General features: G+C 36.4%; 1 protein-coding gene across 4 annotated transcripts in view; it reads left to right on the top strand.

The window, feature by feature from the left end:
• LOC140166173 (hippocalcin-like protein 1) overlaps positions 1-13565 on the top strand; it is a 290306-nt gene extending 276741 nt beyond the window's left edge. For 3 of the 4 annotated variants that reach the window (XM_072189574.1, XM_072189575.1, XM_072189573.1), the window contains exons 5-8: positions 3384-3537; positions 8491-8664; positions 10771-10865; positions 13333-13565. In XM_072189574.1, the coding sequence (XP_072045675.1) occupies positions 3429-3537; positions 8491-8664; positions 10771-10865; positions 13333-13539 (585 nt within the window). In that variant the 5' untranslated portion in view covers positions 3384-3428 and the 3' untranslated portion in view covers positions 13540-13565. Of the gene's footprint in view, positions 1-2505; positions 2525-3383; positions 3538-8490; positions 8665-10770; positions 10866-13332 lie in introns of those variants that run through there. The other variant, XM_072189576.1, reaches the window with a different exon arrangement.
• Positions 13566-25868: the final 12303 nt, after the last annotated feature.

Below are 25868 nucleotides of genomic sequence, written 5' to 3'. Positions count from 1 at the left end.
AGGTTGTTGTGCAGAAAAGCGCTTGTCGTTGCAGTATTTTTGCAGGCTGGGTATCTGTCTTGCCCTTTTCAGTGTAGCTTGAAAATAAACCCACTAACTACGAATACCCTGAGCCATTTGCAAAGGTAAAATAATTGTGTAAAATTAATGACCCAGCAAGAAAATTTGTTACAATTTTATGTTGATAATTGTAATGTTACAATCCGTATTGAAATGCATATGAGTTTGGTTTGGGTTCAACGGTTCTTATGTCAGATATTATTTTGGGAAGAATGTCTGCATAGGTTTGAATGGTAAAGGGATATTAAAGCTGAACTGTAGCAACAGCGTTGCATGTATTCATTTATGCTGTACCCAGATAGCATGATTGAGTGTGATTTGATTTAGGTATCTCTTGTTTACATTGTACTAGGTAGAAAGTGGGTGAATGTTGACTTGGGTGACAAGATTGTGACTTGAGATGCAATAATATAACAAAGAGTGTGAATTATTTACAGTGAGAGCTGGTACGGCTTCACTGTGTGACATAGCATAGCATAGGGACATGGGGACATAATAGGCCTACTCCCTCTGCAATAGGAGGCTAGGAAATATGACATATTTTGTATTGGTGCAGATAGTACCTGTAGTGTCCATGGGAGCTAGTGGGTACCACATAAGAATGAGTGTGAATTATTTACAGTCAGAGCTGGTACGGCTACACTGTGACATATGGCATAGTATAGGGGCATGGGGGACAGACTCCCTCTGCAATTCGCTGTCATAGTGCATGTTAGTAACCATTGGTTACTGCTCCAAGCCTGGGCTCACACACCTGTTCCGAAATTTTGATATGCCCGCCCATAGGCATTGTGTTGTGATCATTTCGATCAGTGGTTCGTAACAAAGAAAGCGTGATCCAGTTGACCTAGCAACAGTCATAAATTATTCTAACGTGCACTACGACAGCGAATAGGAGGCTAGGAAATAAGAAATATTTTGCTTGTATCATACAGATAGTAAGTCTGTGTTTTACACTATGTACCTGTAGTGTCCATGGGAGAAAAGCTAGTGGGCACCACGCGCTCATGAAAACCAAATAAACGGTATAGCAGCTAAATCTGTCGATGCTTGCGACTCAAGATGCAATATAACAATGAGTGTAAATTATTTACAGTGAGAGCTGGTAAGGCTTCACTGTGTGACATGGCATAGCATAGAGACATGGAGGACATACACTCCCTCTGCAATAGGAGACTAGGAAATAGGACATGTTTTGTATTGGTGTATCATACAGATAGTAAGTCTGTGTTAAAGTCTATATGTACCTGTAGTGTCCATGGGAGACAAGCTGGTGGGTACCACACGCTCATGGAAACCAGAAATGGTACAGCAGCTAAATCTGTTCAATGTCGACGGACTCGACGCTCGACCCATTGACATGGATTGTGAGGGTCATTGACAAAAAGACTAACTGAAAGTAGGGTACAATTACCAAATAGGGTGCAACTTGCTAGACTTGAGCGCGGGGACTTTAGTCTAGTCCTCGTTTACGAAGTTTAGGATTAGGGTTTAGGGTTGGGGTAGGGCTTGTTTGCAGAGTTTAGGGTTGGGGTAGGGCAGTCTTGTAGACTTGTAGACTAGTAGAGTTGCACCCTATTCGACAATCGCTCCGAAAGTAGACAGGCACTCACACTTCTTATCAAGTTTCCCATTGGACCAGTTGTGGGTTTAACTACTTGCCAGACAGCATTTCAACCAGGAGTTGCCATTCAAAGTTGTCAAGATATGCTTTTATACCTAATGGTGTTACAACTAGACATCCAAGCAGGAAACAGCTGTGTTGCAACTTACCTAGATAAGAGGGGCCAATCAGGGGCATATCCTAAATGCGCACCCTGAGTGTTTGTTTAAACACATACAAAATCAGTCTTATTTTCGGCTTTTAGGAGTTACCCCTCCCGGTCCCCAAGTCCTAGGTGCTTAATTCCTTTTGCAAGCATAATGGGCTACAATACCACTAACCATGCTAACCCATAGGGTTCAAGTTAAGTTTAGTGAATTGCGCCCCATTATGGTTTAAAAAATAAATATGCATCCTGAGTGCGCTAGTGTGTAGGGCCTATAATTGGATATTTGTGAAATTTTACAGTTGAATTGTTCATGAATATATACTCAATTGCTCAGATACACTTCTTTGTTTTTCAAATATTGCCTACTATATATAACATTTCTTTTGTAATAGTGTAACTGTTGTGTTGCACATTATACTCCCATTTGAGCCTAACTAATAAGGGTTTACCCTACTGTGGGCCCACACCTGAGCAATTAACAGCTTTACATTCACTATCACTAAGTGTACCTATGCTGGCATCCAATCCACTGTATAGACTACAGATGTACGCACATGTGCTAAGGTAAAGTGTCTCGTTTTACTGCTCGCTTCAGCTGACATTTACAGCTGACCGTGTGGGCAATGTGCGAATGAAATTTCGGATGGAAAGGTGTCGCTGAATGCATCAGTGAATGTTTGCATGGAAATGAAGTAGGTTTTACTATTTTTATCTGATAAGAAATATAAAGAGAAGTTACCTTGAATTTTAACAATTTGAGGTTTTTGAGAAATTGGTGTTTCCTCATAAAAATGGATTTTCTATAACCATATGGGAAAATGTTAGACTGAAGTACTGTGGATTTGATTTACTTTTACAAGTTATTTAGAAACAAGTAGAGACAGATCCTTGCCTTATCCGCCCACTATATTATTCACAGAGTTGAGTTAATTAGCGCCGGCTTAGTTTGTGGATGTATCTTGTAAACAAGACAATCCCAGCCCAGCCTGCACAACAAATATCCACATTGCCAATTGCATAGTTCATGACCTCCATTCAATGATAATAAATAAATTTGAATGGAAATTGTGGAATACCGTAATCTCTCTAATAAATTCCTCCCACCATTTTTTCAACCAAACTGTTCCATAAATGCTGTTAAAGTACCATACAAGTACCTGTATTTTTCAAAACATCGATCACCGATTTCACAATATCAATGTGGTGGCAGGCCATTGTTATCCACAATGTCATGATGTGGAACTGCACGTCAACAGCCACTACTGGGGCAATTAGTGCAGAAACCACATCAAGATCAAGACAATGTTTACAGTATTTGTGGAAATCCCGTATTTTGTGGAGCACTGCAGCACTGTCAGACGGTACTGGCGATGTTATAAATAGGAATTATCATTGTAAAAAGGACCTAATTACGCCCCCTTTTGGAAAAGGCATTAAATAAAGAGAATATTGGACAAGTTTTTGCACTCACATGTTCAAAGCGTGCTCTGTGAATTATTTTAATTACAATTGTCTTTTTTCTGTCTCTCTCTCTCTTTTGTACAACTACAGGGAGGATTGATTGGAGTTGTGGAAGTGTCTTAACAAGATTGCATTATGGGTAAACAGAACAGTAAGCTGAAGCCAGAGCAGTTACAGGACCTAAGGGAAGCAACAGAATTTAATGAACATGAATTGCAAGAATGGTATAAAGGTTTTCTCAAAGGTATGCATGGGTTACAACTAGCCAATTCCATTTAAAATCCACACTACCCCTGTGGACAGAGGGAGTATAAGTTTTGAATAGAATAGGCAATTGGGTAACTTCATTTGAAATACTCACTCCAGTTGTGGAAGATAGAGGTAAAGCCATAATACAGGGGGAGTATGGGTTTCAAAATGATTAACTTTGACCAATTACATACTCCCTCTGTCAAAGATATTTTCAAAATCTTCCACAGGGGTAATGTGGATTTTAAATGGAATAGTCCAATAATTCATTAGTGGAGCAAAGATCGTTTGTACAGTCTGAAGTTTGCATGTGGACTTTTGGAGTACTCTCCCTGTGCATATCCCTGATATCAGACCTCGGTTCAGCTTCAGGAAAATAGCTATTTGGGTGTGATTGTCTTAACAGTCTCTACTCCCTATTCCAGAAAAAATACAGCACTAATTTTGTTTGGGATAAAAAAAATTATCCTGTTTTAATAAATGAAACATAGCTAAATTCTAATCCTTTAGTTAGTTCTAACTGGCAATAAAAGTAAACTTTTAATATTTGGCCAATTTGTAGAAACATGCATTTTTAGGGTGTTTTTTCTTATGCTGTGACAATCAAGCAAAAAGACTTGTACTAAGAATAATTTCAGTTTATGCATTCTAAAGAAAAGACATGTTTCATTTTTATAACCAATCATTTAATTAAAGTAACACAAAAAGTGAGCAAAATTGCGGCATCTGCTCAAGATTTTGAATGGTTAGACTTATTCCAAGTCTTTGATTTTTGCGACTCGATTGTCAGAAAACATGACAAAAATGCATGTTTTGGCTCCTTTTTTTCCAAGAAATTGGTAAAATAGTGAACTTTTTCTTTTATTTCCAGTACTAAATCAATGATTAGGATTGAGCTATGTTTCACATTGCAGAACTTGATAACATTTTTTTAATCCCAAAAAATTAGTGCTGTGTTTTCTGGAATGGTGAGTACAATACCCTGAAATTGCTTAGATGTGCCTTGTCATAAATTTTTAAAAAGCACTATAATTCAGTTTTCAAATTCAGCTTACATCCTTTCTAGGGCTTTATTTCGCTGAAAACTCCCATTACAATTTCCCAGAAGTTATTGTCATTTTAGTGTTGCTCAGAACAAAAAACAAAGGAAGTTGAATATTATTATTGGCTATATCTCAAAAACAGTATTAGCAACAAACGACTCATTTATCTTGATTACATCGCATTATAGAAATCATTGGTCATATCGCTGCAGGGCTAGTTCTAGTTTACTGGATTTATGGGTAGACAACTTGTATGTTGTATCGCGCCCATCTTGTCCTCTTGAACTTACAGGGTTGAGTACAGGTATCAGAACCGGGGATGGTCCCCCTTCTCTTTTTGAATAGCTCTGATACTTTCACATGCACAGAGGTGACTCGTCCTGTACACGGGACCCAGGGGCGGATTTAGAGGGGGGCGCACCCGGTGTTCTTGCTGACCTGAGCTCAGAATTAATTTGCACGAATGGCATTATGGCACACAAATATGCAATGGCACATGGCAATGTTAATTTGATTCTGAAACAGCCCTAAAGGACGATGCACATCTCAAATTGTGGCCAATATTTCTCCCGGTTTTTCAAGGCATGGGAGGTCAACTTATGTGGGGGGGGGGGTCTGTAGCTAGTCCCGTCCAAAGTATAATGAAATTACATCATGTATGTGTACTTTTACCAGAGTTTATAGCCAAATGAACATCCAGAAAGTACATATGTACGTGAGCATTAATAATGCATCCCTAACTCACCCAATTTCCACGACCTATGGTAATACATGTTATTACAACATAAGTGTGATGTTGCAGTTTGTCTGCGCTGGGGGGAAAAGATAATGAAAAAATGCATTTGTGTTTTGTTAGCATTACATGGATCCCATCAGTGTACCTTAAGGGTGTGAACACCTCTATTTGAAATGTGAGAAGGATTGAATAGATTAATAGAATAGATCTGGGTTACCTTAATGCGCTGTGTGCTACCCATAGGCTTCAACATAAAAAGTACAAGTTTTTCAAAATATCAAGAGCTATCTTAAGAATCACTGAACCAATACTAGGCTTGTTTGTACTCATTTAAATGCATTTTTCATGCTGATTCCAAATATGGTCATGAAAATTTACAATTCTGAAATTTTTAATTTTTTTTTTAAAAACTTGTCATCGCCAGTCAACACCCGTGTGTGGAGGGTTAACTATACAATGGCCCGCAGAAACCCAAAGATTAGATCAGCCTACTTTTGTATGCGATTCATGTATGCATATACCTATCCTTAACTTTTACATGATTACTAATATGAATGTGCTCATCACAAGTTTTACATTCAAACTGATTACATACTTGGCATTTTCGTACTCAGGAATGCATTTTTGATGGAAAGCAAATATACCAGTGAATTTAAAGAAAGAAGGAGAATTTTCATTGGTTCCTACCTGTGATGTAGAGCATAGAGAGAAGTTTATGGGCACTACATAACTGATGCTATTTTTAGTTAATTATGCACGCTGTACTGCTTTTACTATGTAAGCGTGCGTCTATTAACAATAGATAAGCCTATCTACGAAAATTCTCAAAATTTCAGTTGATTCCGATTTTGCATTTGCGAGTTATGCATGATTATGTGTATTACACTGCTCCATAGACAGTGTGTTGTAATTTCATTCTGGTGTACCAGAACGTAATTCAAATTTCACAATATTGTTGCTAAACGAATTAATCTGAAAGACATTTTTGGAATATAAACATTATGTAGCCAGAGGTTTGTGGTATAAAAATCTCAACTTTTTTTGAGAAAAGTGGGAGGGGGTGATGATGCTGTGGATCACGAAATGCCCTTTAAAAGTATTTGTTGGTTGTGTAATTACCACTTCAAATTTGTGAAAATATTTCATTATTTGTAGAAGAATGAGAAATTTGAAAGTCTAACCATCTCAAGCTTATTTAGACTGAGTTTAAGTCAGGGGGAGGGGAAATGCATCCTGCTTTGGATTTTAAAATCTTCACAAGGTTTGAGACATGCTGATTTTTTTTTTTTTTTTTGATTAAAAAAAAATCTGTTTTTTTTTTGCCTGAACTGTTATAATATCTTGAGGCATGAATGCTTGTATGCTGAAGCTTTCTACTCATGTAAGGTGCCATTTGAGTATGAAACTTGTTACCCAATCCCCAAAGGTCATTTCATGACTATGCACACACATTGGGGTTAATGAACTTTGCCATAGAATATGATGCTGTTATATGGGATTCCAGTGTGAACTAGTAGTTACTAGTATAGGTTCAAACTAACAGTAAGATATATGTTTTGCTTGAGATTACCGCTTTTATAAGTTTCATTATATGTTTACTCTCATGATACTAAAATGTGCCCTAGTTTCCGTGGCAGTGTCAGGCGTATTTTCATTAAGTAGACCATGATTAGTAAATGAAAGTTGCTTTAATCAGCATAATGGTAGAGATGCCAGAAATGTTGATTATTTGAAAATATTGCGAGTTATTTTGGGTATGAAATACAAGAATTTTTATTGTAAGAGATGATGTGAATACCCAAGAGCATGCTATCGGTATCTAAATAATGCTCAAAGAAATGTTTGCACTTTTGTTGATGTGAGTATTTTACTGACACTGCAGATTTAGATATTAGATGAAATCATTTAGAGAGTATTGCACTTTCAAATATGGGGAGAGATATTTATGTGTTTGAGAAAAGTTGAATGAATGATTGAATGGATAACAAGGGGTGAATTTGAACAAATTTCAAGCTTTCCCCATTGTAGGGAGTGCACATAAACGTTGGAAAAAACCCAGTGCATCTGGCCGGATTCGAACCAGCAACCTTCGTAATACTAGCACCACACACTAACCAACTGAGTTAAAGAGGCACACTGGAGAAGAGCGTAAGATATATATATATAGATTTGCATCTTCCGTTCTTCTCCAGCGTGCCTCTTTAGCTCAGTTGGTTAGCGCGTCATGCTAATATTACAAAGGTCTCCGGTTCGAATCCGGCCAGATGCACTGGGTTTTTTTTTCCAACGTTTATGTCTGAAGTCAGGTATATTCAATTTTCAGTTTTCTACATGATTGTATAAGGCATTTGCAAAGTTACATTTTGCAGAAAACCCCATTGAAATTGAACATTTAGTTCCAAAGATATGAAAAGTGTTCTTAAAACAAAAGACAGCAAAAGAAATGATTTCCTTTGTTTGGCTGTATCTGAAAATCAATATTTCAAATGATTTTGCTTGATCACATCACATGCTTTTTTTTTCAAAATTGGGAACCACTTGTGCATCTCATGATCTGGCAAAAAACAAATTTGACTTTCCTGAAGTTCTATACCATTTTTCACTCTGATGTGGCAATGATGTCGATGCACATTGCATTGGGGGCGCAGCTTCAAATCGCTAGCGTTCGCATAAACACTTACAAAGACGCCACATAGATGCACGCACAAAATAGCTGCCTCAATGCATTGATGTCATTGCCACTTCATGGTGAAAAATGGTATAGAACTGTTGTAACATACAGCTGCAGATGTAAAATATTATTCTAATAAATCGTCATTGGGCAGGAAAAACCCCCTATGTGCATGTGGCCCCTGAATATGTTTAAACAAATTTGCCAATAGGTTACATAGGAGGTTTTGCTTTAAACATGTTCAGGGGCCGATGACACACAGGAGGTTTTTCCTGCCTAATGACGGAAAGCAAAATGCATAATGGGCTATTCCATATAAAATCCATACACCCTATGGAAGGCATGGAGCTACCATTCAGGAGAACCCCATTTGAATTTATACTCCCTGTAAGATTAAGGTCATGTCTTCCATAGGAGGTGTGTGTACTTCAACTGGAATAATTGGAGAGAGAAATCATTTAATCATCTATGTTATTTGTTTGTTTGTTTTTCTTACAGATTGTCCTACTGGTCATCTAACAGTAGAAGAATTTAAGAAAATCTACGGCAATTTCTTCCCCTATGGGGATGCCTCAAAGTTTGCAGAGCATGTGTTCCGTACCTTCGATCAGAATGGCGATGGTACAATAGATTTCCGAGAGTTCATCTGTGCACTTAGCGTAACCTCAAGAGGTATGGGCGATTGTTTTATTTATATACCATAGAGTTTCATATACAAGCATGCCTCTAAATGAGATGTGTTTTGAAGAAAGAGATAAAAGGCAGACACCCTTCACAAAAACATTATTTGGAGTTTGAGCAAGTATATTACTGATATCTTTGGCTGTACAAACATATATTATTGTTTCTTTTTTTGTGAAGGGTGTCTGCCTTTCGTCTCTTTCGTAAAAAAAACCACTCGTTTAGAAGCATATATGCATGTACCTTATTCATTCCAATAAGCGCCCATGCCCCAATAAGTGCCCACCCAGGGTATTTTCAATTTGCTAAAGGGTACCATCAATGTTGAAGTGACGGATAGACGTAGATACAATGAAATAGCTGGAGGACTACAAGTCCTGTGTAAACTTGCAATACATTTTCTGCTACTAGAACGTCTCAGGACCCTTTTATAACCTACGTCAATTTGTCTCTAATAAATGCCCCTTACGAAAAAATTAGGTAAACCAGGTAAAAAATAAGCACCCATGCAAAATGACTTTGTTAAGCGCCCTGGGCGCTTATCGGAATGAATACGGTAGATGGAATTCTGTGGTATATGACATGGAGATTTCAGTAACAGTTGTGATGCATATGTCCTATATGTCCCTGAACCCATTGGGCTATTCCATTTAACATCACACTACCCCTGTGGATGATTTTGGAAATATTTCCCACAGGGGGGAGTATGAATTTCAAATAGAATGAACACATTAGGCAGCTCCATTTGAATCTCATACACCCCCTGAGAAAGATTCAACATAAATCTTTCACAGAGGGAGGGTATTTTTCAAATGGAGCTGCTAATGTGTTCATTCCATGTAAAATTCATACTCCCCCTGTGGAAGATGATTTCAAAATCTTCTACAGGGGAAGTGTGGAATTTAAATGGAATGGCCCATTGAAAGACCCAAACTTATCATAACTCTTCCATAGGAGTAAAAATGAGTTTATGCTTACGATCAGTTGAAAGACGTACAAAAAATGTGAAGGGGATGAATCTGTGTTCACAAGCCAGTGTGCCCATCTCTCCTTCAAATAATGATTGGGCCAAACACCTACATGTGATCACTACAGCACTATAGCAAGTCTGTTACCTTCATGGCATAAAGCCCATACCCATTTGAACACCTGTGTGGGGAGAGGTGATACGGGTGAAGAGCCTTGCCTTTAGTATACAACACCTTGATGCAGCAGGATTCAAACACATGACCTCAAGCAACCTGGGGTCATGAGTTGAAGTCTTAGACCGATGTGCCAACATGACCCCCTTGAAGATGTACAAATACATCATAGTTATTGTCAGTGAAATGCACTCATGATCTAACCTTACCAGGCCTGGGGTCCATTTCACCAAACTTTACCAAGCTTTGCAAGTCTCGAAATCGTTTGTAACTTACTACAAGTTGTAACTTCCATTTCACTACGGTACCCTTCATAAGTAATAGGGATTTACTACAGGAACCCTTCATAAAATTACGTCTAGTATTTGGTATTCGTAACTTTACAAACAGTTACTTGAGTTAAGAAGGATTAAAAGTTTAGTGAAAGGGACCCCAGGTAAATGTCAGCAGTTGTGAAATTGAAATATAGTAAGGGCAAAAAGTACGAAGCATGGGATGTAAGAATTTCTGCTTTGTTTCTGTGCAATTTTATGATGACCAAAAATGGACTGCTCAGTGCCAGAAGTGAGTAAGTGCAATACCTTCCCTGTGAACATTTGGCAATTTTAGCAATTTACACACAGTATATTGTACTTCAGAATTGATTCACTTTATTATTCTACCATTCTTAGTCAGTGTGGTTTAACTTGTAAGTGTAAATTTGTTTGGTTCCTGGGCGCTATCTTTGTCGTCGTGTAACATGTTGTCGAGGAGCGCATATGTAGCACATTGTAATCTTATGCATAGTGTATAATACACAATCATAAGGTCCCCTATGGGGATTGTAGCAAGCAGTCATTCCCCATTGTGTTTATTTCATGTGCAGGATGTGCAGCCCCATTACCTACATAATTCTTGCTGTTTGCTTGTTTGTTTGTTTTAATTAATAATATTGATTGGTTGGTCTTCTTCGCAGGTAAACTGGAAGATAAACTCAAGTGGGCATTTAGTATGTATGATCTTGATGGCAACGGTTTTATTTCTAGACAAGAGATGCTGGAAATAGTACAGGTAAGATGTACATTTGTAAAAGGCTGTTATGCAGTGTCCTTTATGCATTATTCTATTACCCTAACGACCCATTAATCAAAATAATGGGTCGCAATAATGGGTCAGGAGCCGTAACACATTCTACGCTTAGCATTACGCTTGGTTACGCGTACAATATTTCCGCGACACGCATCGTCACGACACTACGCATACGCGCTCCACCTTGAAGTAAACAACCTAAAATATTTGGGCAAAAATTTCATATTTTCTCTTTAAATCGCAATGTTTTGTGGTAATAGAATAGAAATAAAGGGTGCAGCATTATCCTTTACACACAAATAATGTGTCCTTGGCTGCGCCTCACCCATTATTTACATTTTTACTGCCTCGGACACATTATTTGGGTGTAAAGGATACTGCATTACCCTTTATTTCTTAAATAATGTGTCTTAGATTGGAAAAAAGTGAAAATAATGGGCGAATTGCAGAAAATCCTTTTCATTTTGTTTTTCCAGTCTAAGGTATACCATCCATCACTAAACTGCTCACAAAGGTATAGAGATTGTCAGCATTTTTCAGGTGTGACTCATGACAATAGTGTTTGTATACATGATTCGCACCCACAGGCTTCCATTCACTTGCTTGATATGATTGACCTGTATATATTAACTGACTGCTAGTATTGCTCTATACCTAATTCACCTGTTGTTCATGCCCTGAAACAGAGTTTACTAGTACCCACAAGATGGCCACTGTGATGTCACAGATACCAATACCAATCGCTTCCCGCGTGCAGAGTTATTTTTGTGACCTCGGCTACTGGTGGAGCATTTATAGACCGATCGTTTCACTGTAATTTATTACCTGGGGTAGACAGTGTGTGTCACACTGAGGCCTCTATTGTTACACTTGAAAGAGATGTCATCATTTAAAAAACATTCACTGGATGCAGCATGTTTGACACTTCTTTTGTTGTGGTATGATCACTGCTAGCAAAGGTGTGGCCATTTCAATGGTAAAAGGTCCAATTTCAAATATGACAAATGAGCGTATTGAATTATCTTGCACTGAGCTCTGTGACAAACATAATGGTTTAATTTTGAATCAAAGGCTCGCAAAATAAGCAGATACCGAATTGGTCACTCATCTAGAAATCAGTGCAAAATAATTTGAATATAGGCTCTTTTTGTCATTTTTGAAATCAGACCTTCTATCCTATAAGTGTCTATAAAAAGGGTGAAGGGGGCGAACATGTGTTCACATGCTGTGTTTCCATCTCTCTTTCGAGACGATTGTGCCAGACTCTTCCATATAATGTTGCTGCAGGGGATCGCTACACCTCCTCCACAACAAGTATGTTACCATCCAGGCATTGGATTAAAACCGGTACCTATTTGTACATCTTGGTGGGGAGAAGTAATTGCGGTGAAGAGCCTTGCCTAAGTGCACAACACCTTGCACAACATGTTGACCGCTTCGCCACCATGCCTCTAGTGATATTGAAGCCCAATGATATCAAAAGGCAACAAAAAAGTGTCAAAATTTGCAGAACATCCAGTCAATGTTGTAATTACTTTTTACTTTCTTGTTCTTAAATCATGATGTTTTTTTTACTTTTTGTTATCAGTTTCTTTATTTCCATTTTATCACTCCTCCCTAATATAAAACGGTACATATTGGAGGAATCTGGAGTTGGGTAGAAGAGATCACCATCTGACAGTGCAGGCTGGCTGTTAAGGTCCATTCATACTATGCCTCAATTGCGTTGCGTTGCGATGTGGTACATTGTCGCACTGCATCATACTGCATTGCGATATCGCAATAAAGTTAAATATATTTTAATTGAGTTGCGGGAAAAAGTAATTGATATATCGGCAACGCACCGCAATTGCGGCGTAGTATGAACAGACCTTTACTTCAGAGATCCTGCCAAATGCCCATGTTTTATCTATGTGATATAGTAAGACCACACGCCTGCATACATAATACTACATATCAGTTTTTCTAACCCCACTATAGCTTATTTTTCATCTTTTCAATAATTATTTTCAGTTCCCATGATCAAAAGCTTCATAAAATGTATATTTCTGTAGAAATACATGTGGACCATATAGGTTCTTTTAACCTCTCTATACCCATACCAAATTTAGGCTGCATATGACCAATTTTGGAAAATAAATTTAATTCAAAACTTTAATTTGCTTTCATCTTGAAAGTTCTGAAAGATCCAGAAGTCTTTCAAAATTGTTCTCGTAAGTTCTTTAAACCCTCAGAAAGGAGTGCCACATATTCCTTCCTTCAAAATTAAGTTTTATTTTGGGACAACTTTAGAATTGATTTTTTTGAGGTATTTGAGGCATTTTAGGTGTTTTAGATTTTTTTGAAAAGCCATGGAATTTAAGATTGAAAAACTGTGTGAGAATCCTGAAGATAGTATTCTACAATGGCATCCAACCTTAACTTTCATTTTTTTCTTTCTCTATTACAGGCCATTTACAAGATGGTTGGTACAGTTATGAAGATGCCCGAAGACGAATCAACTCCAGAGAAGCGCACCGACAAAATATTCCGCCAGATGGACAAGAATCTCGACGGCAAACTCTCACTTGCCGAATTCATAGAGGGCGCAAAAAGCGATCCATCAATTGTAAGATTATTGCAATGTGATCCAAGTGGAGGAACCCAGTTTATGTAGGTGGGGGTCATCTGGGGGTCGGGTGGGGTAGGGGGTAGGGTTACTTACTATAGTGTTAATAGATCAAGAAGTCCTGATCTGTTTCAAATTTTTTTTTTTGTGATGAATAATCTTCTAGTTGTAGATATATAGAGAGGAATGGTATAAAAAGGTTATGAAAGGAGACTCAACGTTATAGGAACATATAACAGACACTGTAGGAGAACAATATATATGGTAATGTAATTTCTATTTCATATTTTTTCTTTATATTTCAATGTGTAAACTGTACACACAGACTAAAGAGATGTATATTCTATGTTAGTTTCTTCAAAATTTGGCACTCTTGCAAAATTGGAAGGATAACACTGGTTACCTAGGTTGCACTGATTTTTAATATTGGATTTGGGAAAAATTAACTGCTGCATTTTCATAAGTTGGCTCAATGAGGAAAGAAAAAATTTTGAAAGAAAACATTCCAGTCTAAAAAATCAATCTCCCTTTGTTTCTCAAACTACAAGTCGTTCAATCAATAATGTTCCAGAGTTTGTTCATTCATTCCTTCATCTTGATACTGACTTGATCAGTTGATATGGCTTTCAAACAACGTGTGTTTTGGTAAACGACAAATTGTACTGTTTTTTTACGATATATATATACACCACCCTGAATTCTATGAAATGTGCTACCATGATTTGTGAAATTTTACTCTTAGGATATGTAAGTTGAGACTGGAATATGAGTATTTTGCACTAATAATAAGATGCAAATTTAGTGAAGTTTAAGTTTGCACAGGATGACATGTTTGCCCAACAGCAGCATTGAAAAACAAAATGGCTGCCGGTGTCAACTTACATGAAAAAGTATATAAAACAAGAGTATATAACAGTGCAATTTGTGTTGAGAAATAATCATGAAATGAGGAAATAAAGAATTAAAAACTTGTTGCAGCAATAATTTGCCAGATCTGAATTCAAAAATTCACAAGCTCAGCAGATTTGCATTGTGCCTTTGTTGTCAATTGTGTCGTGGATTTTCCGATTTTGTGTTCAATTTATCCAATGTATCAATTCATTGATTAATTTGTCATTTTATTGTGTACTGTCTGTGTTATCCCAGTTAATCTGTTTTTTGAATTTTTGACAAAAAATTCTGTGTACAATTTAAAGACTTTATCATGTTTTTATGATTTTATTATAATTTAATAATAAATTATATTACTCTTTTTAGTTCTTATCTCTGAAACTCACAAATGTTATCACACATTATGAAGCTGTAAAATTCAAAATATCTGATGATGTAATATTCTATTTATGGATATTTATACCTGATCATAACTATTATTATCAAAAACTTTATTCGCAAACTGAATCTTAATCATGATATTTAAATTATTTGTAAAAATAGTTATGGGTACAATATAATCTGTACGTACTTTAAAGGTATGATATAGGCCTAATTGGTATGTTATTGGGGGAAGTATCTGATATGAACCAAAATTCATTTAACTACCCAGCAAACACAACATTTCACAACAAATGTTTTATTATCGGGTTATATAAACATTTTAATAACATTCGAAAAACAATTTTCACATCTGAATTTGATACTGCTCATCACAGATGCATATGGTTTCACTGGTTAAAAGACTTTTGGTACAGGGGTTGGGCACAACAGATATAATAATTATATAACATTTGTATATTATGTTTTTTGGTTTTAATTACTGTTGAATTTCAAGTATAATTCCATATTACCATGTTCAAACATTCAGTGTCGGTGTGCATGATAAGGACAAGTAAGGTAAGGGATGGCTACAAAACACAGCTGCCGGTTGACCACCGATGCCCTGCCAGAACAGACAGTTCAACCGTGTTCTATTATGTCAAACAATGGACTAGGCCCAATTGCAGGTTATGCAATGGTGCCAACGGTTGACCAGCAGTTTGGTATTGAAGCCATCCCTTAAAAAGCTACTTGAAACCATCCATGATATAAATATATCCCATAATTGTAACTAGTTCAATGGCACAGGGCTGACACTCCCTCTTCCCATCTCTTGTGTAATAATTTGAGAATAAAAATTGATGCGTGTAAAAAAAGTAAGGTGAATCAGAATTGGCTGCTAGTCTCCTCCCAGGCAGCCACAACTAGTTACAACTATGAAAGGATATATTGATATGCAATTCAGCTGGATTCTTTACAAAAAATGTGGATAGAACCTGATATGGTTTGTCCTTTACTATATGATCAAATGATTGCAGCTATGACTGGGTGGCATCCAGACCAGTATCATCCTGTATTACATGCCATGTATGCCACATACCTAGCTATTGTGATTATGCAGGTGTGAACATGTTCAACTGTCCGACTCTGATGTTGAGACTGGTGTGGGATGGCCTCCAGCTATGGCTGTCAGCGAGTTGTAAGAATGTGTCAAAACGGTCGGATTGGTGTGTAGTGTGAACAACGCTGAGAAGTGGGACAGTGTATATGGTTGGTTGCATTGAGGCTGTGATACATTTAAAGCCTTTGTTGCATTTCAACTGACAACATGTAAAGTTGCCATCAGGCTATTCCAGTTGAAATCCATACAAGTGGGGGTCACACATTCTGGTAACCCAGTGTGAAATTCATGTTCCCTGTGTTGAAGATCAAGATCATATCGTCCATAGGTGATTTCAACTATAGTAGCCCACTCACACATTCATCTGTGTGCAGATTGCTATTTGATAACACTGCTTTTCAAGTGGATGACTATACCATTCTTCTGCTTGGCGAGGCAGTGACATCAGTGCGCATCTCATATGGCGCAGTTTCAAATCGCAGCATTTTGTTTAAAGCACTAGCATACACATGTGCGCATTCAAAAGACGCTGAATAGATGTGACACAGCTGCCTCAACGCGTTGGATGTCCATACCTTGCCAAGGAAAAAAATAGTATAGTTATGCGTCAGTTTGCTACGCTTGCTTCATTCATTTACTACATCTTTTGATCAAGATCTTCACTTTTAAAAGTGCGCTACCATGAAGGTGGTGCACACAGGTACAAACAGGGAAAATTACATAATGTCAAGCAGGGTACTTCCACTGCACTTTTCCATATCTTTGTATTTGACTTATAAGAAACGGTGATTACCTTAATATCAGAGGTATAACTGATTTTTTTGTTCAGCTTGAAGTTTGAAGTAAGACTGTACAAAATGCATATGTGAGAGCATTTGCTGAAAATTCTAACTTAAACCAAGTTAAGCAAGCATGCTATAAAAAAAAAGACACAAAAAAGTCTAATATACCACCACCAACACAGTTGATTTCATGCAGTGGAATTTCTTCAGACTTCAAGCTGAACAAAGCATAAAGTTAAATAATACTGGATAACATCCCACAATGCATTGCTTCTGGATAGTGTCTCATGTATGTATTATATAACTATGTACTGGTTTTTGAGACAAGTCACATTAATAATAATACACAGAGAAAGGAATTGTGGGAAGGGTATTAGGAGATAATGACTTAATATTATGGGATAAGAAATGTATATGTATGAAATGTGAAGTCTGTTCCTTGTACACAGAAAGTATCATGGATTAGATAGGCATATTACGGAAACATTCCGATTGTATGAAGAAATAATTGGTTCCAAATCAGACAAAAATGTAACTGGTAGGTTGCTCCAGGAGACAGGGGAATTGGTAGTGTCGGATATTGGTGCCAGGTTATGGCTGGCTTCTTTGTAGTCAATGAAACACTGGATTGAAGACTACTGGTACCAGCCAAACTGCCGGATACCTGGTATTGAGTTCTGATACCACCTTGTTATCTTGTGTCGAAGGAGAAATTTTGTTGGTTTTCATTGAGACTGGTTCAGTGAAAAGACCTTGGAAAGAAATGCAGGGAACCAAGGTCAGTCAGTCCCCTCTGTTTTGACCTCCCTATTTGTGTGTATGTCTTTGCTTGATACCAAAAGCAACGTGGAACCACCGATATAGGCAAATAGTATCAGCATTATCAAACAACCATAGAGAAGGAATTAACCCCCTGAGCACTACCTGCTGATCTAACATTGCCTCTGATTGGTTAATTACATGATATCTTCATTTTAATCACCAATCAGAATGGAGCTTTGCAAATAATTCACCCCAATTTTTTTGTGTGGTGAAATTATTCTAACAACTAACAATGTTGCTGATTGGTCCAATTGATAATGAAAACTTCTTTTTCGCCAATCGGCAGGTAGTTCTCATTGGGTTAATGGATATACCCGTAAAGATTACAAGAGTCCTTACATAAAAATAACGAAAATTGCCAGAAACAATGTGAAATGGTAGAGAAGATTGACATAAAATAAAAAGGATAAATGAGATATTGTAAACACAGGTTGCATGGGAAGGGATCACCAATTCTGAGGATGTTTAAAGTTACATGTTTGCAACATCAATAAGTTCTCTAATATACATGCAGGATGGGGAGAGAAAGTGCCAGCCTTCTATTAACAAAAACGACCTTGTTTACAAAATCTCATTTTTTAATTAAAGCTTCATTCTGGTGAGCAGTTTTGTCAATCAATTCATTCTTGCTAAAGTACATTTTGGTATGCATTGTAGAATTTTACCTTAAACAAAACATGAAGGAGAAAAATGATTTTATACAAGAGTTTGGCGTGAAACGTTTTGAATTCTATTCCATCTTATATGTTTATTTTGGTTGGCAATTGAAAATCTGTATAAACGGGATACATAAGGATACAGGATTGTTTTTGATTCCATTTGTGTGTATGCATGCTTACATACTCAAAATGTATTTTAACAAGTTTGAATGATTAACCATAAGATGACAAAACTTGCTGTGATAAAAATGAACTAGAGTTTAGAGTATATATAGCTAGGATTACCGTGAGACTTACTGTGTCATTCATAACTCATAATTATTGTATAGTATTAATTATAATCATGACTTTTCAACTATAATGATTGTGATTTATTGTCAAACATAATTTTTTCAATGAAATTTCTAAAGTGCTGGCTGCTTTTAACCGATGTACAGAATTGCTGTGTATGGAAAAGATACAACTGCTGGAGATAGGTTTAGGAAAAGAGGGACCGCTTTGTGCATGGATTCAAAGGGAGATAAGGCTCAACACTTATTGCGGGTCAATTAGTTTGAAATGATACATTTGTGTGCATAGGGCTGTTCCGTTTGAAATCCAAACACCCTATATAGGGGGTGTATGGATTTCAACTGGAATAGTCCATTTTAAATGATACAGATGTGATGTTATACAATTTAATAATCTTTTGAATTTTTAATTGTATTTCTTTGCATTCCAAGAGTAGATAGAGTGACTGTCAAATATGATGTGTATGAAATTTGAATACCTTTGAATTTAGTAAGGTCAATTGAGCTTCAGGGATACTTTAAATAGAGACAAATTGATAACAACAATGGCTTAAAAGTTTCACAGAACAGACAACACAATAACAACAATAGCTTCAAAGTTTCACATTTGAGTTGGTTGTTATTGTAAGCATAACAAGGTTTAGAGGCAGCATGTGCTGGTTTTAAACTGGCTTTAAACCAGTCTTGTATGGTTATTATGAAATTTTGTGATCATTCACTGTTTACTCTTTTAAACTCTTCACTGGATGCACAAAACCAAATTCATTCCCAGAGTCATTTGTAAGTAGGAAATCAAATTTCTTCTGTTTTAAGGTTGTAGATGAACAATATTTGAAAGACAAAGAAAGACGTTTGAATAAATTTGTGTACTTTTTCAAGTATGAAATGATAAACCTTCTTGTTTTTGAACATGTTGAATTTTGGCAGCTAGGGTTATTCACAATTCTGCTCTTTTAAGATAAGAGATTGGGACCCTTCTTCAACATTTGAAAACAGTTGTCCACACCGGCTTAATTCGAGAGGAGAGTCAGAAAATCTTTTCCAAATGTGTATCCTTTCTGTACATAGCATTGAAGTAACACTATGATATACATACTATGATATTAGTATTAGAGCCACTAGTATATTTGGTATGCTATACGCCCCCTCCTGCTAATGCACTCTGAATCAATCCATAGTTTCTCAATGTTAAAAGGTGTTGGATTGTATAATTTCTTCTTGTCCAAATGTGTTGTCATTTCAAAGGAACTCCTCTTTTTCTTTTTGACCTTTGACCTTGTGTTGCTATTTTGTGTGGGGTACAATGTAGAAAGTTGAATGTTAACACAATTGTTCTCATCACATTTTTAACAGTGATATTATATTTTTCTTCTTCAACATCAACTCCAGTTGTATGTTATACCTAACAAAAATTGGGGAAAGCTTGAAATGTACGAAACATTGAGTCGGACACCCTAGTCTTTGCACCATAGTTTCTAACATTACAACTCACAAGTAGATACTGGTTAATAATGACTTCCTTTTCTATATAAAAGTAAGCGTTTTCATACTCCCAACCAGTCAGCAGCCATTGATTTTTGGCTGATGCAATTCCCTCTTTTATTGTGGAACACTGGCTGAGTAAACTCAAATCTATTAAAAGATATAGTTAGAATATCCAAACTGTTGGGTTGTCCCAAGTGGTTCCCCACAACTATATTATTTCATAATCAAACCCTTTTCAGCCGTAAAAAAAACATAAATATTTGCAAAAAAAATAAATAAAACCATATTACTTTCACTTTGTTATACAATGTTTAAAAATGGATATTTCTATGAAATATTGTGGTAGAAGTAGATTTTATATATCTTTTTAGGCGTAAATTAATGTAAAGAGCTGAGAATTTTGGTGTCTTGATGATCTTGTGTGTCCCTGCCCTGATGTGTAAACCATTTTGGAAATATAGATGCGCATTACATACGCCACTTTGTAAAAGCTATGGAAATATAATCTTATGGAAAATATAAATTTAATTTCAAAGAAATAGAAGAAAAAGATGCAATTTGCTTTTACCACTGAGCAAAGCCAAACGGTTGTAGCATCCAGAATATTATGGCAAATGCAGTAGTTGATCATTGTAAAAATAATTAGCCATTTTCGGGTATATTTGGCACGATATCGCATATTTGCAGTAGATTAATATAAGCATAGCTTCAAAATGATGTGTGCTATAATCTTTTTAATATGCAGCTCTATATCAGTGTACACAATGAAATAAAAGCAGCAAAGCTTTAGCAGGCAAGCTTATTTCTCAAAATATATATGTTAAGCAAAAATATATAACTAATATCTAAATGAAACTAGGTAAACAGACAGTGCCTGGATTGTGAAATATTGATTAGAAAATAGCTTCTGTGTTCTGATGAAATATTATTTACAAGTATGAACATTTTTCAGGTTTAAACTTGAATTCATTTTTTGGGTCAAAATTTACACATTTTAAAATGAAATTTCCACCTGTGTGGGGCATTTTTTACATAATTTCAAACATTTGCAAGTTTTTTCACTACTTGCAGGTTTCCATGAAAGTGCATTCCATTAAGATCTAAACTGCATGTTAACAGGTCCCAAAACATCTTGCATTGCTCTGATTTTCTCTACTCCACTCTTGATCTTGCTCCCCTTTCCCTTCATTATTCATAAATATGGGATATTCCAGTTGAAGACCATCCACCCCCTGTGGAAGACATAACCTTAATCTTTCACACAGGGAGTGGGAATTTCAAAATAGAGTTACCTGAATGGGTGACTCTCCCTGTGTGGTAACGTCTTCCATAAGGGGTGTATGGATTTCAACTGGAATTGCCCAATCTATCATCACTCATCACCCAAAAAAAAAAAAAACCCATTTCATAGCTGTCAACGGCTGTATGAACCACAAATGTTGGCTGTTGCTACAGCTAGGCAAACTAGGAGATTGCATACTGCGGTGAGGTTTGAACGGCGGTAAAATGTTAAAACAAAATATCAGCCCTTGGAGTCTATTGCAGCCTCTTACCAGTCCTGATCATAGGCATCATTGTCTCACCTCCCAATGTTGCAGAACCTACTTTATACCACAGATAACCTATAAAAAGATGAACTTGGGGTTCTAGATATGAGTATTGCTAACAAATTATGAAACATGGGTCACACAATTGAATAGGTCCACAATAGTTCGAAGCGAGATCACACATCACGATTTTGACCACACTGCCACATGTCGTAAAGGCTGTAATCATAATACTTTGTGTATATAATATTATTGTTTGTTATTCCAGAAAATGTAGCTGTAAAGATACTATAATAAGATGATAATATACATCCACAATTGGCTGAGGTGGAAGGGAGAGGGTGCAACAAAAATGTAGTTATAAAACAAAAATAAGTGGTGTTAATATTTTCACCTTTGAAAAGCTGGAGTGTATCCAAAGTGGCAGATAACAGTAGAGAGATGACATTGCTGTCAAACCAATCAAATAATACTTGACATAGTTATAAACCAAGTTATATATCATTAACCTAGTTATAAATAATCATTGACTTAGTCTTAAACCAAGTTAATCATTGTTAATGAATAGGTCAGAGTTCAAGTCCAAAACCCATCTACTTATGTCACCTCTTTTATTTTGTACCAATTTCAAGTCCTCATTTAATAAATAAATGAGTTGAAGAGACTGTCTGTATGTTAAAACAAATTACAAATAAGTTAAGCTTTACATGGCAAAATGTACATTGTTGATTTAGGAGTGAGAAACGAACAGTAATAATTTGAACCAAAAATTACCAAAAACTTTTTCAGCACTTGACAATATTTCTCTGTGTTGTTGTTATTATCAATGTTTACACCACTTGGCAACATTTCTATGTGCTGCTGTTATCAATTTTGCATTGTCTTATATCTGTGCAAACAGGGTCAAAATATGCTTTGATTGCTGGTTTCTCTATCAAAAAATAAACAGTAACATTGTACATTTATTGTGTATTAAAACAGTTCATAAGCACAATTTACGCAAACAATACCTTTATTTTCTGCACAGTGGATCTATTGAAGGAGGACAATTTATAGCAAGGGTACGCAAAGTTATAGATATTCCTGAAGATTATTTCTCAAGACATTGTATTTTTTTGTTTTTGATCTAATAGTAGTCATTTCAGTTTGGGTTATCAACTTTTTTGCCATATCGTAAATCTTTCTTGTGTGTACATAGTTATTTCCATATCAATTTTTGCAAACTTTTTGATATCTTAATTCAATCATAGCTGTTTGTAATGTGCTATTTGTGATTGATTGTGTCGTAAATAAGGAAGAATATTTTTGACCATTTCCATGTGATATTTGTACACTTATTTCCATGCTAAAATGAACCCATTCTCCAGAAAGTTGATATCGTTGGGAAATGGAATTATATAATTAACCCGTTTAGTGGGATATGTGTAGTTCAGTCCCATTTTTTACTGCAAATATTGACCAAGTTGTGATCGTACACTGAAGCAAATTTTCTGTCGATTTTACGCCAGAAAAAAAGCAAGCAAACAGTGATATAAATACAACTTCTGGTGAATCATCAATTACCAATGGTCAGTCCATTGTGTTTGACCACTGGTCTGGTTACCATGGCAATACAGAGGAAACTGACCATTGGTTGAAATACAAATGTTTGATGTTGTTGAATGGGTCATTTTAGTTTTTTAAATTAAGGGGGAAAGGCACATTTTGTAGTCGGTGTATGTCTACAAATTTATATTTTATTAGATATTTTGTGGCATAAAGTTAATTCTGTTATTAGTTCTAATAATAGTATTTACTAGTGTAAAACTTAATCTGCATACGCTTAGACTACTATTTTACAAGTATTACATCAAAAGTAAAAAAGAAAATGTGTTTTGCAGCTTAATATGGAAGTGGTTAAAAATTGTATGTAGTCTTATCATTTTTGCACGGTAAATCATGTGTATATAATCATGTCAGAAAAAGAAAGAAAAAAAATTAATAGAATATTCTAATGAACTCCATTTCTCTTGTGTACATAATAAATCCATGTATAGCTTAGCTATCTTGACTTGCGTTTGTCATTTGTTACCGGTTTGTTGGTCTGTTTTAAAGGTAGTCTCCTCAGCAGCCAATTTGGTTCCGCCTCCCACACAGCCAATTTGGTTCCGCCTCCCACACAAACAGTCTGCCAAATTGACAACATATAACGGCTTCTCTGATTGGCCAAGAGGGTGACTATGAACAAAGTTTGAACAGATTGGATTCAGGAACTTGATTGACCCGAGCAGCATCGAAAACCTACCAGAATTATAGCGTCTAACGTTGCTGCACAGCAGCACAATTTTCACAATGTGAATATTCTACCATGCACATGCACGTTCCAGCTTGGCCAAGAAATACTTCATTTACCTGTATTAGTTCTGGTGTAAAGGTGTTCAAAAATGCCTCGCCATAGTGTATCAAAATCAGGCCGACTTGGTGTGGATTTTGAAATACTGTATTAAACTTCCTCTTTATTCTGGACTGAACAGCTGTGTTCAGTATAAGCCATGTACCACATTGGCTGATAGAGCTACCAGCATCAGCACACACATCCCCACTTATCCATAAAACTTGTTACCCAAAATAACCACAAAAAGGACAGATGACCCCAGTAATGCAGACCTTCCTTGGCAAGTCCAAATAAATTCTTGTTCTGGAACTGCCACAATATGTGAATTAGTTTCTCATAAAAAGTAACTTGGCCATAATTAATATGCTTACCCGATATAACTTCAAAACTGTAATCATATTTCCAATTTCAAAACAAACCTGAAAATTTTTATTATGGTAATTTTGACACCTCATTTGTTTTAACTGACCAAGTATTGTGAACTTGGTGCAAGTTTTAAGGTGACAAGTCCAAGTTTTATTCTTGCAGTAAAATATTGTATAGATATGTAAGCATTTTGTTACGCACCAGTTATCCAGAGTTTTTCGGAACAAGAGATAGATGCCGTTGGTGGCGTCTGGCCAGATGAAGGGGCTATACCTGGCTACTCCTGTACATGTATAGACCCGTGACGCCACGGGTCTATTAGATCTGTCAATTAAATGCAATTTTTTGGCCCATATCTATGCTGTTTCGTATATTTATCAGCGTTTCCAACCCTTTTGAAACCATTCTAAGGCATTCCATGCGCTACAATGTCAAAATTGTGGCTACATCATAGATATCTCGGGCATCTCAGCTCAGAGCATTACCTGGTTTTTCCATATGAAAGTAATTGAGGTGTTCCATCAAAGCTTTCGTCGTGTGCTGCCACCTAGCGGTGGTTCCGGGAACATTGTGTCTAGAAATAAATCTAATCTATAAGGTGCTGTATTGATTTGAATTCAGTGCAAATGGTGGTTTTACATGCCACAATGCTTGCACTTAATAATTACCAATGATCACTTGAAATGTAACTGAAGATTTTTTCTTTAAAAATATTGCTGTGTTGTATGGAACAAAATTGGGCGTATGAGGTACCAAAATGCGCATATATAAACCACATATTGTGAATACAATTAATAGTTCTGAAGCTGTAGCAGCCAAGTTTTAGTGAGGTCTTTATGTTCCTCCTATAGATGAGTTGACTTCTGACGTCAATGCCTGGCAGTATGCGCACGCATCATCACAATTTCCATTGTTTTTCGCCTGGCAGTATGCGTGCGCATCACATTTTGTTCAGGGCTCGTGTTTTTAAAAGTCCAGCCACATCACAATAAGACTATTGAACAGTGTAGTGGTTGCATGCAGTTCACTCAAGTTTTAAGATATACCAGTCCCTTGCCTTTGTTGATAAACATTGAGGTCAACTCATCTATAAAGAGAAGTTCAACACTCAAGTTAAGATCATATCTCAAAATCGATTCATAACATCTGTGCAAGAACTCATAATACTATGCCCCTTGGGATATTCCTTGGTTTCAAAAGCAAAATTCTAAGATTTTTCACATGTAACCCTCTAAATAAGTGATGTGCAGTTTACCAGTGGTTCTAAATTCTAATTATAGAGGGCCAAAATCTTGCGTTTGAAGACCATATCGTCAGCCTGCTACGCTTTTTGCCTAAGTCATTTTGTAATTTTGAGAACAACGTACAAAATATGGTTCAAGCATACATTTAAACATGTTTGTTCACCAAACTTTGCACAAGAACAAATGATAATGATACAAATGAAAAAGAATAATCCGAAATAATTAGGATGATTACGTAACTGATGCATGCTTGAACCACATTGTTCTTTGTTCTCAAAATTACAAAAAATGACTTGGTCAATTAGCGTAGCAGGCTGACGATATACCTTGTTTTGTATGTTGATTGTACAGTAAGTCAGTTGTGTTCACTCCTGTATATCTTAGACAAATATAAATATGTCAAAATTAAAACCGGCAGCCAATACCTGTACCTT

This window comes from Amphiura filiformis, chromosome 12 (genome assembly GCF_039555335.1).
Source record: "Amphiura filiformis chromosome 12, Afil_fr2py, whole genome shotgun sequence".
Taxonomy (NCBI): Eukaryota; Metazoa; Echinodermata; class Ophiuroidea; order Amphilepidida; family Amphiuridae; genus Amphiura; species Amphiura filiformis.
This window is presented reverse-complemented; position numbering and strand designations above follow the sequence as displayed.